At 40.5% G+C, this 17814-nt stretch overlaps 1 protein-coding gene across 1 annotated transcript in view; it reads right to left on the reverse strand.

The window, feature by feature from the left end:
* The window catches only part of CPEB3 (cytoplasmic polyadenylation element binding protein 3), a 422665-nt gene that overhangs the window by 79394 nt on the left and 325457 nt on the right, over positions 1–17814 (reverse strand). Inside the window, exon 9 of the mRNA XM_053692412.1 lies at positions 6940–7056. Coding sequence (XP_053548387.1) covers positions 6940–7056 — 117 coding nt within the window. The remainder of the gene's footprint in view (positions 1–6939; positions 7057–17814) is intronic.

Genomic DNA, 17814 nt, shown 5'->3' on the forward strand with positions numbered 1-17814 from the left:
ATTCACCAGGTCTGCATACCAGGTCCTGCGTGGCCACGCAGGAGCTATCAAGATTACCGATGCCCTCTCCTGATTGATCCTGGCTACCAGCCTGGGGATGAGAGGAAACGGCGGGAATACATAAGCTAGTTTGAAGGTCCAAGGTGCTACTAGTGCATCTACTAGAGCCGCCTTGGGATCCCTGGATCTGGACCCGTAGCAAGGAACCTTGAAGTTCTGACGAGAGGCCATCAGATCCATGTCTGGAATGCCCCACAATTGAGTGATTTGGGCAAAGATTTCCGGATGGAGTTCCCACTCCCCCGGATGAAATGTCTGACGACTCAGAAAATCCGCTTCCCAGTTTTCCACTCCTGGAATGTGGATTGCAGACAAGTGGCAGGAGTGAGTCTCCGCCCATTGAATGATTTTGGTCACTTCTTCCATCGCCAGGGAACTCCTTGTTCCCCCCTGATGGTTGATGTACGCAACAGTCGTCATGTTGTCTGATTGAAAACCGTATGAACTTGGTCTTTGCTAGCTGAGGCCAAGCCTTGAGAGCATTGAATATCGCTCTCAGTTCCAGAATATTTATCGGGAGAATAGATTCTTCCCGAGACCAAAGACCCTGCGCTTTCAGGGGTCCCCAGACCGCGCCCCAGCCCACCAGACTGGCGTCGGTCGTGACAATGACCCACTCTGGTCTGCGGAAGCTCATCCCCTGTGACAGGTTGTCCAGGGACAGCCACCAACTGAGTGAATCTCTGGTCCTCTGATCTACTTGTATCGTCGGAGACAAGTCTGTATAGTCCCCATTCCACTGACTGAGCATGCACAGTTGTAATGGTCTTAGATGAATTCGCGCAAAAGGAACTATGTCCATTGCCGCTACCATCAAACCTATTACTTCCATGCACTGCGCTATGGAAGGAAGAGGAACAGAATGAAGTATTTGACAAGAGTTTAGAAGTTTTGATTTTCTGGCCTCTGTCAGAAAAATCCTCATTTCTAAGGAGTCTATTATTGTTCCCAAGAAAGGAACCCTTGTTGACGGAGATAGAGAACTTTTTTCTACGTTCACTTTCCACCCGTGAGATCTGAGAAAGGCCAGGACAATGTCCGTGTGAGCCTTTGCTTGTGGAAGGGACGACGCTTGAATCAGAATGTCGTCCAAGTAAGGTACTACTGCAATGCCCCTTGGTCTTAGCACCGCTAGAAGGGACCCTAGTACCTTTGTGAAAATTCTTGGAGCAGTGGCTAATCCGAACGGAAGTGCCACAAACTGGTAATGCTTGTCCAGGAATGCGAACCTTAGGAACCGATGATGTTCCTTGTGGATAGGAATATGTAGATACGCATCCTTTAAATCCACCGTGGTCATGAATTGACCTTCCTGGATGGAAGGAAGAATTGTTCGAATGGTTTCCATTTTGAACGATGGAACCTTGAGAAACTTGTTTAGGATCTTGAGATCTAAGATTGGTCTGAATGTTCCCTCTTTTTTGGGAACTACGAACAGATTGGAGTAGAACCCCATCCCTTGTTCTCCTAATGGAACAGGATGAATCACTCCCATTTTTAACAGGTCTTCTACACAATGTAAGAATGCCTGTTTTTTTATGTGGTCTGAAGACAATTGAGACCTGTGGAACCTCCCCCTTGGGGGAAGCCCCTTGAATTCCAGAAGATAACCTTGGGAGACTGTTTCTAGCGCCCAAGGATCCAGAACATCTCTTGCCCAAGCCTGAGCGAAGAGAGAGAGTCTGCCCCCCACCAGATCCGGTCCCGGATCGGGGGCCAACATCTCATGCTGTCTTGGTAGCAGTGGCAGGTTTCTTGGCCTGCTTTCCTTTGTTCCAGCCTTGCATTGGCCTCCAGGCTGGCTTGGCTTGAGAAGTATTACCCTCTTGCTTAGAGGACGTAGCACTTGGGGCTGGTCCGTTTCTGCGAAAGGGACGAAAATTAGGTTTATTTTTGGCCTTGAAAGACCTATCCTGAGGAAGGGCGTGGCCCTTGCCCCCAGTGATATCAGAAATAATCTCTTTCAAGTCAGGGCCAAACAGCGTTTTCCCCTTGAAAGGAATGTTAAGCAATTTGTTCTTGGAAGACGCATCCGCTGACCAAGATTTTAGCCAAAGCGCTCTGCGCGCCACAATAGCAAAACCAGAATTTTTCGCCGCTAACCTAGCCAATTGCAAAGTGGCGTCTAGGGTGAAAGAATTAGCCAATTTGAGAGCATGAATTCTGTCCATAATCTCCTCATAAGAAGAATTATTATTGAGCGCCTTTTCTAGTTCATCGAACCAGAAACACGCTGCTGTAGTGACAGGAACAATGCATGAAATTGGTTGTAGAAGGTAACCTTGCTGAACAAACATCTTTTTAAGCAAACCCTCTAATTTTTTATCCATAGGATCTTTGAAAGCACAACTATCTTCTATGGGTATAGTGGTGCGTTTTGTTTAGAGTAGAAACCGCCCCCTCGACCTTGGGGGACTGTCTGCCATAAGTCCTTTCTGGGGTCGACCATAGGAAACAATTTCTTAAATATGGGGGGAGGGACGAAAGGTATACCGGGCCTTTCCCATTCTTTATTTACAATGTCCGCCACCCGCTTGGGTATAGGAAAAGCTTCGGGGGGCCCCGGGACCTCTAGGAACTTGTCCATTTTACATAATTTCTCTGGAATGACCAAATTCTCACAATCATCCAGAGTAGATAACACCTCCTTAAGCAGAGCGCGGAGATGTTCCAATTTAAATTTAAATGTAATCACATCAGGTTCAGCTTGTTGAGAAATTTTCCCTGAATCTGAAATTTCTCCCTCAGACAAAACCTCCCTGGCCCCCTCAGACTGGTGTAAGGGGCACTTCAGAACCAATATCATCAGCGTCCTCATGCTCTTCAGTATTTTCTAAAACAGAGCAGTCGCGCTTTCGCTGATAAGTGGGCATTTTGGCTAAAATGTTTTTGATAGAATTATCCATTACAGCCGTTAATTGTTGCATAGTAAGGAGTATTGGCGCACTAGATGTACTAGGGGCCTCCTGTGTGGGCAAGACTGGTGTAGACGAAGGAGGGGATGATGCAGTACCATGCTTACTCCCCTCACTTGAGGAATCATCTTGGGCATCATTTTCTCTAAATTTTGTGTCACATAAATCACATCTATTTAAATGAGAAGGAACCTTGGCTTCCCCACATACAGAACACAGTCTATCTGGTAGTTTCAGACATGTTAAACAGGCATAAACTTGATAACAAAGTACAAAAAACGTTTTAAAATAAAACCGTTACTGTCACTTTAAATTTTAAACTGAACACACTTTATTACTGCAAATGTGAAAAAGTATGAAGGAATTGTTCAAAATTCACCAAAATTTCACCACAGTGTCTTAAAGCCTTAAAAGTATTGCACACCAAATTTGGAAACTTTAACCCTTAAAATAACGGAACCGGAGCCGTTTTTATATTTAACCCTTTACAGTCCCTGGTATCTGCTTTGCTGAGACCCAACCAAGCCCAAAGGGGAATACGATACCAAATGACGCCTTCAGAAAGTCTTTTCTATGTATCAGAGCTCCTCACACATGCATCTGCATGTCATGCTTCCCAAAACAAGTGCGCAATAGAGGCGCGAAAATGAGACTCTGCCTATGATTAGGGAAAGCCCCTAGAGAATAAGGTGTCCAATACAGTGCCTGCCGGTTATTTTACATAGTTCCCAAGATTAAAATAATTCCTCAAGGCTATGGAGTATAAAATATGCTTATATATAAATCGTTTTAGCCCAGAAAATGTCTACAGTCTTAAAAAGCCCTTGTGAAGCCCTTTTTTTTCTTTATGTAATAAAAATGGCTTACCGGATCCCATAGGGAAAATGACAGCTTCCAGCATTACCAAGTCTTGTTAGAAATGTGTCATACCTCAAGCAGCAAAAGTCTGCTCACTGTTTCCCCCAACTGAAGTTAATTCCTCTCAACAGTCCTGTGTGGAAACAGCCATCGATTTTTAGTAACGGTTGCTAAAATCATTTTCCTCTTACAAACAGAAATCTTCATCTCTTTTCTGTTTCAGAGTAAATAGTACATACCAGCACTATTTTAAAATAACAAACTCTTGATTGAAGAATAAAAACTACAGTTAAACACCAAAAAAACTCTAAGCCATCTCCGTGGAGATGTTGCCTGTACAACGGCAAAGAGAATGACTGGGGAAGGCGGAGCCTAGGAGGGATCATGTGACCAGCTTTGCTGGGCTCTTTGCCATTTCCTGTTGGGGAAGAGAATATCCCACAAGTAAGGATGACGCCGTGGACCGGACACACCGTTGGAGAAAGTAATTTATCAGGTAAACATAAATTCTGTTTTACTCCTATTATCAATTTTTCTTCGTTCTCTTAGTATCTTTATTTAAAAAAAAAGCAAGAATGTAAGCTTAGGAGCTGCCCATTTTTGGTTCAGCACCTGGGTATCGCTTTCTGATTGGTGTCTAAATGTTGCCACCAATAACCAAGCACTACCAAAGTGCTGAACCAAAAATGGGCTGGCTTCTAAGCTTACATTTTTGCTTTTTCAAATAAAGATACCAAGAGAAGGAAGATAAACTGATAATAGGAGTAAATTAAAAAGTTGCTTAAAATTGCATGCTCTATCTGAATCATGAAATATTAATTTTAACTAGACTATTCCTTAAAAAAAAAAAAAAAAAGAAAAGCTTGAAAATGTTAAGGAATAGTCTAGTTTAAAATTAATATTTCATGATTCAGATAGAGCATGCAATTTTAAGCAACTTTTTAATTTACTCCTATTATCAGTTTATCTTCCTTCTCTTGGTATCTTTATTTGAAAAAAGCAAAAATGTAAGCTTAGAAGCCAGCCCATTTTTGGTTCAGCACTTTGGTAGTGCTTGGTTATTGGTGGCAACATTTAGACACCAATCAGAAAGCGATTACCCAGGTGCTGAACCAAAATGGGCAGGCTCCTAAGCTTAACATTTCTTGCTTTTTTTTTAAATAAAAGATACTAAGAGAACGAAGAAAAATTGATAATAGGAGTAAAAACAGGAATTTATGTTTACCTGATAAATTACTTCTCTCAACGGTGTGTCCGGTCCACGGCGTCTTCCTTACTTGTGGGATATTTCTCTTCCCAACAGGAAATGGCAAAGAGCCCAGCAAAGCTGGTCACATGATCCCTCCTAGGCTCCGCCTTCCCCAGTCATTCGAACCGACGTAAAGGAGGAATATTTGCATAGGAGAAATCATATGATACCGTGGTGACTGTAGTTAAAGAAAAAAATTATCAGACCTGATAAAAAACCAGGGCGGGCCGTGGACCGGACACACCGTTGGAGAAAGTAATTTATCAGGGTAAACATAAATTCTGTTTTCTCCAACATAGGTGTGTCCCGGTCCACGGCGTCATCCTTACTTGTGGGAACCAATACCAAAGCTTTAGGACACGGATGATGGAGGAGCAAATCAGGTCACCTAGATGGAAGGCACCACGGCTTGTAAAACCTTCTTCTCCCAAAAATAGCCTCAGAAGAAGCAAAAGTATCAAATTTGTAAAATTTAGTAAAAGTGTGCTGTGAAGACCAAGTCGCACGCCTTACATATCTGATCAACAGAAGCCTCGTTCTTGAAGGCCCATGTGGAAGCCACGGCCCTAGTGGAATGAGCTGTGATTCTTTCAGGAGGCTGCCCGTCCGGCAGTCTCGTAAGCCAATCTGATGATGCTTTTAAGCCAAAAAGAGAGAGAGGTTGAAGTTGCTTTTTGACCTCTCCTTTTACCAGAATAAACAACAAACAAGGAAGATGTTTGTCTGAAATCCTTTGTAGCTTCTAAATAGAATTTTAGAGCACGAACTACATCCAAATTGTGCAACAAACGTTCCTTCTTTGAAACTGGATTCGGACACCAAGAAGGCACGACTATCTCCTGGTTAATGTTTTTGTTAGAAACAACTTTCGGAAGAAAAACCAGGTTTAGTACGCAAAACCACCTTATCTGCTTGGAACACCAGATAAGGAGGAGAACAACTGCAGACGGCAGATAACTCTGAAACTCTTCTAGCAGAAGAAATTGCAACCAAAAACAAAACTTTCCAAGATAATAACTTAATATCTAAGAATGTAAGGGTTTCAACGGAACCCCCCTGAAGAACTGAAAGAACTAAATTGAGACTCCAAGGAGGAGTCAAAGGTTTGTAAACAGGCTTGATTCCTAACCAGAGCCTGAACAAAAGCTTGAACATCTGGCACAGCCGCCAGCTTTTTGTGAAGTAAAACAGATAAAGCAGAAATCTGTCCCTTCAAAGAACTTGCAGATAATCCTTTCTCCAAACCTTCTTGAAGAAAGGATAGAATCTTAGGAATTTTTATCTTGTTCCATGGGAATCCTTTAGATTCACACCAACAGATATATTTTTTCCATATTTTATGGTAGATTTTTATAGTTTACAGGCTTTCTGGCCTGAACAAGAGTATCAATGACAGAATCTGAGAACCCCACCGCTTTGATAAAATCAAGGTTCAATCTCCAAGCAGTCAGTTGGAGTGAGGCCAGATTCGGAATGTTCGAACGGACCTTGAACAAGAAGGTCCCGTCTCAAAGGTAGCTTCCATGGTGGAGCCGATGACATATTCACCAGGTCTGCATACCAAAAAACTCTAAGCCATCTCCGTGGAGATGTTGCCTGTACAACGGCAAAGAGAATGACTGGGGAAGGCGGAGCCTAGGAGGGATCATGTGACCAGCTTTGCTGGGCTCTTTGCCATTTCCTGTTGGGGAAGAGAATATCCCACAAGTAAGGATGACGCCGTGGACCGGACACACCTATGTTGAGGAAAATAAAAAGCTGCTTAAAATTGCATGTTCTATCTGAATCATGAAAGTTTCATTTTGACTAGACTATCCCTTTAATTATAATAATAATATGCAAATAATAGAATCTTACAGGTTTGTCCTTGATAGTTGGGCATGACACACACAGGTAGAGTTTCCCATCTTCTTCTAGACACGCATCTATTAGAGCCTGCACCGAGCTTTCATCTTGAAAGAGCAGGAAAGCATACCTTTAATAAAAAGATAAATGCAGGCAAATCAATAAATATTTCCAAAATATATAAATCATTAAAATAAGCTACTTTGATGGACATAAGCTGTAATTTCAGTATTATCTGGTTGCCTCCATAAAAAGGTCATGGACACTGAAAACTCAACAACAAAGCAAGTTTCCCAGATTAAAGGGACATTGTATACTAGATTTTTATTTGCATAAATGTTTTGTAGAGGATCCATTTATACAGCCTATCTTATAGTGTTTTTATAAAATGTATAGTTTTGCTTATTTTTTTAATAACATTGAGCTGACTCCCTAACCAAGTCCACAGTTCCAGATGTACACACGGGTTTACAGATTCCTGCTGACTCTCCCGTTTATGTTATCTGTCATATGCAGGGAATGGAGGAAGGGGGAATTTTAAGCACTTTCTAATTTACTCCTACGATCAATTTTTCTTAATTTGCTTGCTATCTTATTTGAAAAAGCAGTGTAGTGTAAGATTAGGAGCCGGCCCATTTTTGGTTCAGCACCTGGGTAGCGGTTTGCTGATTGGTAGCTACATTTAGGAGTAAATAAGAACGTTGCTTAAAATTGCATGCTCTAACTAAATCAAGAGAGAAACAATATGGGTTTAGTATCCCCTTTAATTATTGATATTTTCTATAAGGTTACCTGAATAAAATTACGCTGAGAACTAAATTTTATTATAAACTAGAAAAGAACGATTTAGATTTGATTAAAATGTGAGCTCTTCAGAGAAACATCAGATCTTAATCATGCCAACCAGCATTCCGATAACATGATTTAAAGATATGCTGATCTGTGCACCCGACACAGTTTGGTTTCACAACAAGAGATAGGTTTAAATGGATTTATTTTTATCATTCATGGCATATGCTGAAACGTGTGTATGAAAGGTCAGCAGTGTATCAGGGTTTTTTATTCCCATCTTTTTCTTTTTTTCAAGAATATACTATCTTGAAAAAAAATGTGTAGAGAAGAGAGTAAAAAATAAAAAAACAAACAGAACTAGTACAAAGGACACAGATTCCCATTATACATACTGTACTCTAATGGAGAGGAGAGAGGTTGCAGAATAGAAAATACTTGCAATGTTTAATAATAAAAAAAAAAAGCCATAGCAGTAATGGTGGTGCATAATTGCTAATTAGTGATGTAGGTAGAAAGGCTTCCCAGAAGTGTATGGTTGTGGGTAAACCCCCCTAAATAAACTAATCTCTTGTTCATGCATAGCCAAGAACCATTCTCTTCGGAACAAGTGATATAAATAAAAAATTGACTCCAAAACTACATTAAGAGCCATAGATCCAAAACAAAAAAGACTGTGCCAAGCTTAATGGCCTATTTTAAGAGCAAAATACCTTGATTTATTTGTAAGCATAGATTTGTTTTTCTGCCACATTCTTATAAAAAATTATGCTTACACTGAGCCCAGAAATCAAAACAAATACCCCCCCCCCCCTTCCCATCCAGAGTCCATAAGCCATAAGGATTGCAGGGGGAATTTGAACTTTCTGGTACCAGGATCAAAGGACAAAAAGAAAAAATTGACTTCCTAATTTCTTTAGATGCTTATACACATACAGTAGCAAGAAGCAACGATTAAGAACCCTTTGGAATTACTTAGATCTTCATCTGAGTCAGAATTATAAGCACACACAATCTAACAACACGCAAAATATAAATTATGCTTACCTGATCATTTCATTTTCCTTTGAGGGGAGGAGAGTCCACGGCTTCATTCATTACTATTGGGAATTAAGAACCTGCGGCACCAGGAGGAGGCAAAGACACCCCAGCCAAAGGCTTAAATACCCTCCCCCCCACTCTCCCTCAGTCATTCTGCCGAGGGAACCGCGAACAGTAGAAAAATATCAGGGTACAAATGGTGCAGAAGATGAATAAATTAATGTCCGCCCATTGGAGATATGGGCGAGGAGCCGCGGACTCTCCCCTCAATGGAAATGAAATTATCAGGTAAGCATAATTTTTTTTTCCATCGAAAAGGGGAGGAGAGTCCACGGCTTTCATTAATTACTATTGGGAACATATACCCAAGCTCTAGAGGACACTGAATGACACCGGGAGGGTAAAAGGGCGGACCCCTATTCTGAGGGCACCACAGCCTGCAAAACCTTACTCCCAAAAACAGCTTCTGCAGAAGCAAAAACGTCAAATTTGTAAAACTTTGTAAAAGTGTTGTAAGGAGGACCAGGTAGCCGCCTTACAAATCTGCTCCATAGAGGCCTCATTCTTGAAGGCCCAAGACGAGAGTCACAACTCTAGTTGAATGAGCCGTGATCCTCTGAGGAGGCTTATGTCCCGCCTGTCTCATAAGCCAAGCAAATTAAGCTCCTCAATCAAAAAGACAAAGAAGTAGCAGAGGCCCTTTGCCCCTTGCGCTTCCCAGAATACACCACAAAAAGTGATGTAGACTGTCTGAAATCCTTTAATGCCTGAAGATAAAACTTCAAGGCGCAAACCACATCCAGGTTATGAAGTAACCACTCCTTTGAAGAAGAAGGGTTAAGACACAAAGAAGGAACAACTATTTCCTGATTGTTACGGTTAGACGCCACCTTGGGGAGAAACCCAACCCAGTGCGAAGTACAGCCTTATCCGCATGGAAACATCAGATAAGGAGGATCACTTTGCAAGGCAGCTAGTTCAGATACTCTGCGTGCCGATGCAATAGCCAACAGGAAGAGAACCTTCCAGGACAGAATCTTAAAGGGACAGTCTACCATAGAATTGTTATTGTTTTAAAAGATATATAATCCCTTTATTACCCATTCCTGGTTTTGCATAACAAACACAGTTATATTAATATACTTTTTACCTCTGTGATTACCTTGTATCTAGGAACCTTCTTCCAGCCCCCTGATCACATGGACTGTGTCTGTTTATTATCTATTGTCTTAATTTAGCATTGTATTGTGCTACATCTTAAATAACCCCCTGTGCCTGAACACAGTGTTATCTACATGGTCCACGTGTACTTTCTGTCTCTTGTGTTTGAAAAAGAAGGACTCTCGGAGCTGTCGCCAAGGACCAAACAGAAGGGCCACAAACTGGAAGTGTTGGTCCAGAAAATGCAAATCTTAGGAACTTGAAGTGGTCCCTGTGAATTGGCACATGAAGGTAAGCATCCTTCAAGTCTAACGTTGTCTATGAACTGTCCCTATTGAACTAGGGGCAGAATAGATCTGATCGTTTCCATTTTGAACAATGGAACACTCAGAAACCTGTTTAAACACTTTAGATCCAGAACCGTGTGAAAACGTGGTCTCCTTCTTTGGAACCACAAAAAGGTTGGAATAGTACCCTAAACCCCTTTCTGATAGGGGTACTGGTACAATAACCTAGAGAGAGGCGAGATCCCTCACACACACTAGAAAGGACTCTCTCTTCTCTTGTCTTGAAGACAGGTTTGACAGGAGGAATCTGCCATCGGGCGGATGGGATCTGAACCCTATCCTGTAAACCCTGGGAGAAAACTTCTAGAACCCAAGGGGTCCTGAACGTCCTACAACCATGCGTCTGAGAATAGAGATAATCTTGCCCAATGTGATCCAGAGACCAGTCTGGGGCCGTTCCCTTCATGACGATTTTGTCTCTAGGCGGGCTTCTTGCTCTGCTTAGACTTGTTCCAAGATTTAGCCGGCTTCCAAGATCCCTTGGACTGGTCAGCTTTCACAATGAGTTGTGGCCACTGGGCCCTGTCCGCATGAAAGGGACAAAAAGTAGATCCCTTAGGCTTAGCCTTCTTATCCTGTGGTAGGAAAGCGCCCTTGCCTCCTGTGACAGTGGATATGATTTAATCCAATCCTGGACCAAAGAGTATCTTTCCTAGAAACGGCAGGGACAATAGCCTCGATTTAGAGGTCATGTCCGCAAACCAAGATTTTAGCCACAGAGCCCTGCGCACTAAAACAGGAAAACCTGACACCTTAGCCCCCTTCTAGGAATATTAACCCTTGATTCTGTAAAGATAAAGAGGCGCCACACTGTGACCATGTCTTCTATGTTATACATTAGTAATAACAAAATGAAACGATCTTACCAGAATCTACGCTGTGGAACAGGAACGCGGCCCTTCAAGTGTGACAGGTGTCAGGGTGCCAGGGAATCAGACAGAGACGAGAAGTGCAAAAATAATCACACCTTTATTAATAGCAAAAAATGATAAAAAGTCCACAAACAAATAATAAGCCCGGAATCAAAACCAGAGCTGGTAGTCAGACGACGAGCCGAGTCAGGAGCCAAAGCGTGTAGTCAGACGAGCCGAAATCAGGAACAAGGAGAACAGCAGAGTCAGGGAACAAGCCAGGGATCAGGAACCAGGAAGGGACGTCAGACAGCCAGGTAATAAACAGGAGCTCTCACAACAGGTCTGAGACACAACGCAAGGGCAAAGCATAATGAAACAGAGGCCCTTTAAATAATATGTGATGAAATCACAATTCTGAGACTGCATCCTGTCTCACACTGATGGATGAACACCAGTCTGGCCATAAAAGGAAGTGAAGGAAATGAGCAGCATCACACAGAATGCACCAAGTCAGCAAGAGAGGTGAGTTAAATGGCTGCCAGCAGCACATGGCAAACAAGAGGGAAAAAACCCTGACAACAGGTTAGTAGCCTCGACCCTGACATAGACTTGAGTGTAGAAAGCAGGCAGCGAAACTCGTCAACGCTGATTGCTTGTGCAGCTGTTAATATGAGTCTGGATGGGTTTTGCAAAAAGACTCTTCCTGCATCTCCAGACTCTAACTTTCGCCCAGGCTCTCACTGAGAGGCTGATAGGACTACTTAAAACTCCAGTCCCCAAAGCGAAGAGTACTACCCTTCATAAGAGAGTACTCTGAAACTCTGCCACTTCTCTGCCATCCTCCTGTGATGAAAGGCAAAGAATAACTAGGGTATGAGGGAAGTGGGGGAGGTATTTAAGCCTTGGATGGGGTGTCTTTACCTCCTCCTGGTGGCCAGGTTCTTAATTCCCAAAAGTAATGAATAAAGCGTGGACTCTCTCCCCCGTTAGATGGAAATAGTTATTTTCAAACTTTTGACATATTTGAGTAATTATTCACATTACAGGCTGGGAAAACTTAAGTGAACCCTTAAAGATAGTAACTTGTAGATAGATCATCCTTTAGCAGCAACAACCTCCAAATGTTTGTTAATTAGAAAAAAAGAAAAGAAAAAAAACAATTATAAATAGCAGTCTATATAATATATTGCGCAATACACACACTGATAAAAAGATACTGCAAACAAGTACAAATCTAAATATAGTATTTATTAGTCAAGAATCAAAACAAAATAAACTAACTAAACAGTTCCCCATACTTCCTAATAATATAGACAAATATCCCTATGTATCCATTTCTGGTGGGAGGTGATACAGCCCAGAGGGCAGAACTTTTTTTCCCTTTCTGCGATGAGATTTTTTTTTAGTTGAAAAATTCTCTGCAGGTTATGTTTTAAATAAAATTCAATTTTAAATTAGACAGTTACACTAAGGCACCAGTTAAATTGCATTGTGTTGATTTTACTGAATAAAGCAATTTTTAACGTTTTATAATATAGTTCAGTAGTTGAAAATTGCATTGCAAATAGCTGCATTCAAAAAAAGAAAATTTTAAAATGTCTCTTGAATAAATAGGTTTCCTTTTCACCTTGGACTAGCATAGAAATGTAGTAATAAAAAAGACGCAAAGCTCATACTAACGTCTTACATTCAGAATAAACAGCTTTGCAGACTGGGAAAGACTAGGGTGCGGGTTTGATTTTTTTTTCTCTGAGAGCAAGTCAACAAGCAATGCGCTGCTGCTTTGCAACGCTACTGTATATTTGACTGCTCTCAGATCACTGTATGTTCTGCCTTGGGGTGATACAGTATCCAACTGATCATTGAGTAAAAATAGACACAAATGTGTCCAATGGTGTCCCAGCGATACTGGCTCCACGTACTGGAAACAAAGTGGTGAAAGATGTAAATCCGGTTAAGTTTTTCTTTTTGAGCTTTGCTATGAAATCCACGCTGTGGTCAACGATAATGTGGCAGAACACGCTTAAGTAGGTGGCATTTTATGGAGGTAGCTACTCATGTTTTTATCTACGCTGCTGCAGGTGATTGTGAGCAAACTGTCAACAGTCATAGAAATGCTCTAGTAATTTTTTTTGTATGTTCTGTGAATTCCACGTCCCAGCAATTGAAGGCCTGATGTGTTATGCCCCTGTTAAACAAAGCCTCAGTATATACATGGGGGGAGGGGGGAATTACACACATTACAAATTCTGCAACACTATTGAGATCTCTGGCATCATCACCCCTTCCTTGCCTCCTTCCCCGATATTATATATCTCATATCATGGCTTTCCCTTACCCTGACCTCAAATTGATAAACTTCAGTGTAACAGAAGGCCAAGAAACTGCAGGAAAATAAACTTACAGTAAGCAAAGGGACTAATGACACAGCTCCCTCTGTGGTGGGAGTACTACTGCACTGCACACAATATTCATGAATTATTAAACAAGCGACAAACATAAAAAGCAGGGACGGGAAGACAAGAAAAAAAAAAAAAAAAAAAAAAAGACTGTTGGCATCTATGGATTGCGAGTCAGGAATCAGAGACACTGGAAATTTTTAAAATTAAAGGGTTATATAAGCTGTGAAAGTTATGAGGAGATTTATTTAGTTTCCTGATCATTTCCAACATTTTATGCAGGTAAAGCCTACAGGGAGTATGTGACATAATGAAGGAACCTCATAGGGATATTATAAATGGACAGGAGTAGTGGAAATGCTAGACATTTTGAAGGATGTCATAATAGAAGTAATAAGCATTTTTACTTTATGAAAATTAAGCCAGAATGTAAATGGATATCTTTACAGCCTGTAGGTCTGAATAAAAAAAAAGAAGTAATCTGTTTAATCGTTTACATCTTCTGATTTGTAGCAAAATCTTGATCTATTAACTATGTAAGGAAATCCTTACTTTACTAAGGAATGTAATTGTTGTGTTGATCATGATTATATCTTCTGACTTGTAGCAGAATCTGAATCCATGAACTGTGTAAGGAAAATCTATGTAGCTGTATAAGAGAAAGATTTAAGTATTAATTTAATATTTGTATTTCTCTACCCAAAATGCTGTTCCGTGAACAAGGAATTGTTTATTTGCTAATGTAGTGCATCACTTTTAAATTGTGCACAATGAACAATTTCAGTTTTAATTTTACGTTCCCACTCATTTGCCTGAAAAATCACTTATATGGGATAGTTTATTTTTTAAAGTGGTTTATCATTTTAAATAAGAGCAAAAAGACTGGACTATTTCACCCAATGCATATGGAAAGTATTAAAGGAGAGAATTGCTATATTGTAACTGATGATGATTGAGCAAGCCCCATGATGATTTGAGGAAGTGGTGAAACGCGCATTGTGCTGGCCACAGCCCTGTTTGTCGGCGTGAGAGTTTACTATCCAAGCAGAGGGATATTCGTTTTAACATACATGGAAGGCCAGCAATGAACATAGATTGCTGCTGTTTATTTTAATCTTGAAGTTTTAACGGTCCCAGTAAGTGTTTCAACACCAGATGTTTTTGGAGAACTCAGTTTCAACAATTTGCTGGAGTGCACTAGGTCCAGAGAGCGTAGGTAGTACCCAGTAAGACTGGTAGTACTCTATGTATTGTTTTCACTCTAGGAGGACTGTCTAGACTGAGGTACCATGATAAGACTGGACCAGAATTTTATGCCATTTATGTTGGATGCGACAAACGCTACCAGGGATATACGTCAGACTTACAATGCACAGTAATTGACAACTATTGATGTGGTACTCACATGGGATATATGACAAGTGCTATGAGAGTTGTATAAAAGGTTAGAACATTTATATATGCGCACACACAGAAAAGAGAAGCGCACTCTCAGGAATGAACACCAAGCTCCATAACTTGTTTAGATTGTTTTATGGCTATTTACCACCTGGGTGCAGCTTTTTTTAGGCCAATATTGCTTTTTTCACAGAATTATATCAGTCTGATTCCACCCAACAAGGTCAGTCCAGACCCGAAATACCAGGCAATCCCTCTCTGAGCAAAAACCAGACAACCCCAGGCAATCATTTCTGCCTTCAATGGACCTTGTCAGTGAGGTACAGCCATACTCCTCTAAGCACATTGGGCTAGGAGTCAATGCCCGGTTTCCACTTTTCCCCTTAGAAAGACCAAATACATACAGAAATATAAGCGCACTCTCAGGAACAAATACCATCTCAATAACTTGTTAGCTTGTTCTAGAAAGGGACTGCCTGGTATTTTGGACTGGACTGACCTTGATAGGCAGGATCAGACTGATATACTTTAGGAAAGTTCTTCTCTGTGAAAAGCATTATTGGGCTAAAAGAAGCTGCACCCAGGTGGTAAACCGCCAATTGAACAAGTTATTGAGTTGGTGTTCGTTCTTGAGAGTGCACTTCTCTTTATATTATATATATTTGTGTGTATAGTTATATGTGTAACTGTATGTACATATATGTGTGTGTGTGTATTATGTGCACTTATAACAAAAGTTAGGACCAGGGTGCTTGAGAAGCAGTAGATAATCCAGAAAACAGCACTCATTGGAATTGGATTTAATCTTGGCAATTTTTATTGTGACGTTTCAGTTACACACTCCTTTTTTAGCCTATGCTGCGTAGATAACTACATTCTGAAATTAAATATTTACGTTGTGTGTGTGTGAGAAGGATTTTATTTTGAAATTATAAAAACACTTATAGTAGTTCGTAGCATTTCTACTTATATGCAGGTTTGTTTCTAATCCATGAAAGTTCCTGCTGGCTCTTCTATTATTGTTTAACCAACAAGGAGTTAGAAGGACTGAAATTAAAAGTAACATGCTGACAATAGTCTAAGGTGAGACCAGATTGTAGACTTGCTTTGCTACTCTAAATAAAAGAAATTGCTCTCCTACAGTGGGCTTCACTTGACTTAGTTGGATATGACAAGTCTTTCTCCACACTATAAACTGTTCACTTCAATTTAAAGAACCATAGAAGATTTGTGTAGTTAATTACATGTTTTACAAGCAGAAATTAGTGTGCGTTACTCTTAAATGGGCAAAACCTTCTTTTTCTTTGTATCTATGGTATACCTGATAAAATTAAATATCCTTCAAAAGAATAAGAGAAGCTTTTTGTTGTACCAATAAGCGTCCCTAGAAAATGTTTACCTAATATGTCATTCCTCTTCTATCTTACTGTTAAAGGTGAAGGTCATTTTGATGATTAGTGCCCGTTTTTTAATAAACCTATGAAAACAAAGGCACTTTAATTCATCAAATTGACATTTCACTGTTTTCTTCAAAAACTTACCTTTTAATCCTGAATGCCGCTCCAGCGATTCCCTCGGCCGTCAGAAGCCTCTGCAGACGTCAGAAATGATGAATCAGGCTTCCTCCAATCACACGCTTCATGTTGGACCGTGCGAAGACCGGATTGCAACGGGCGGAAGGAAAGTGCTGGAGCGGCTGCCAGGATTAAAAGGTAAGTTTTTGAAGAAAAACAGTGAATGTCAATTTTGATGAATTGAAGTGCCCTTGTTTTTTAATAGGTTTATTAAAAAACGGGCACTAATCCATCAAAATGGACCTTCACTTTAAGTTAGATATGGGTCATACAAATGGCTTAGTGGGGGTGCTATCTTGAAAGGGCATACAACTAAAAAACAAAACAAAGAAAACTTATTTTGCACATGTAGTGCTATTTAAACATTCATATTTCTGCATTCAAAAATGGAACTTAAATCAATGTTACAGCAGTCTTGGACTAGACAATAGTCACCAATCACAGTGTTAATTTGACAGCAAATTTCGATTTAGTCTTAGTTTTAGTCATGACTAAAATGCAATTTAAGTTTTAGTTGTATTTTGGTCATCTGAATTGTTTAGTTTTAGTCTAGCTTTAGTCGACTAAATTCTCCAGTAAATTTTAGTCAACTAAAATCTAAGGGGTTTAGTTAAAGTGTAATGCATTATTTAAAGTGAAATGTCATTTTTTCTAGTGCTGGTAGCCTCCGAATACTTGGTGATACATCTGTACTTAAACCCGCTGCCTTTTTTAAAAAATAAATAAATATATAAATCGTTTTTATCATATATTTTTTAATACTAATTGGGTCCGTTTTGAGATTACACTCCTCCCATCCTGCACTTCCGTGGTATACAGAGGATGACGTATAGAGCGGTTTCTGAAGCGCGCACCCGTGGAGCCCTTTACTATGCGCATGCGGTTAACAACATATCTAATTAATATGCACATGCCGTTCAAATCAATGTAATTACTATGCGCAAGCGTTAACATTTTAGATTACACTGCGCATGTGCTACCCTGCGTCTAGCATATACTTACACTGCACATCCAATTGATTCCTATAGAGCATCGAGCATCGTGTGGACGTGCATCGCTCAGAAACAGCTAAATATATTCTAACACATGCGCAGAAGAAGCGCATGTCGTTTAAAAAAAAAGGGGGTTGAACGCCCTGGGGGAAGGAAAAAAGGATGGCAATCGTAGTTGTCAATCATTCTCCAAAAGTGGACAAAATGGCTGGGCGGAGGAAGATGCGGTAGAAAATAGAAGATAAAAACATAATTTATGCCTTACCTGATAAAGTCCTTTCTCCTGTAGTGTGATCAGGTCCACGGGTCATCATTACTTCTGGGATATTTAC

This window comes from Bombina bombina, chromosome 9, assembly GCF_027579735.1.
Source record: "Bombina bombina isolate aBomBom1 chromosome 9, aBomBom1.pri, whole genome shotgun sequence".
NCBI classification, from domain to species: domain Eukaryota; kingdom Metazoa; phylum Chordata; class Amphibia; order Anura; family Bombinatoridae; genus Bombina; species Bombina bombina.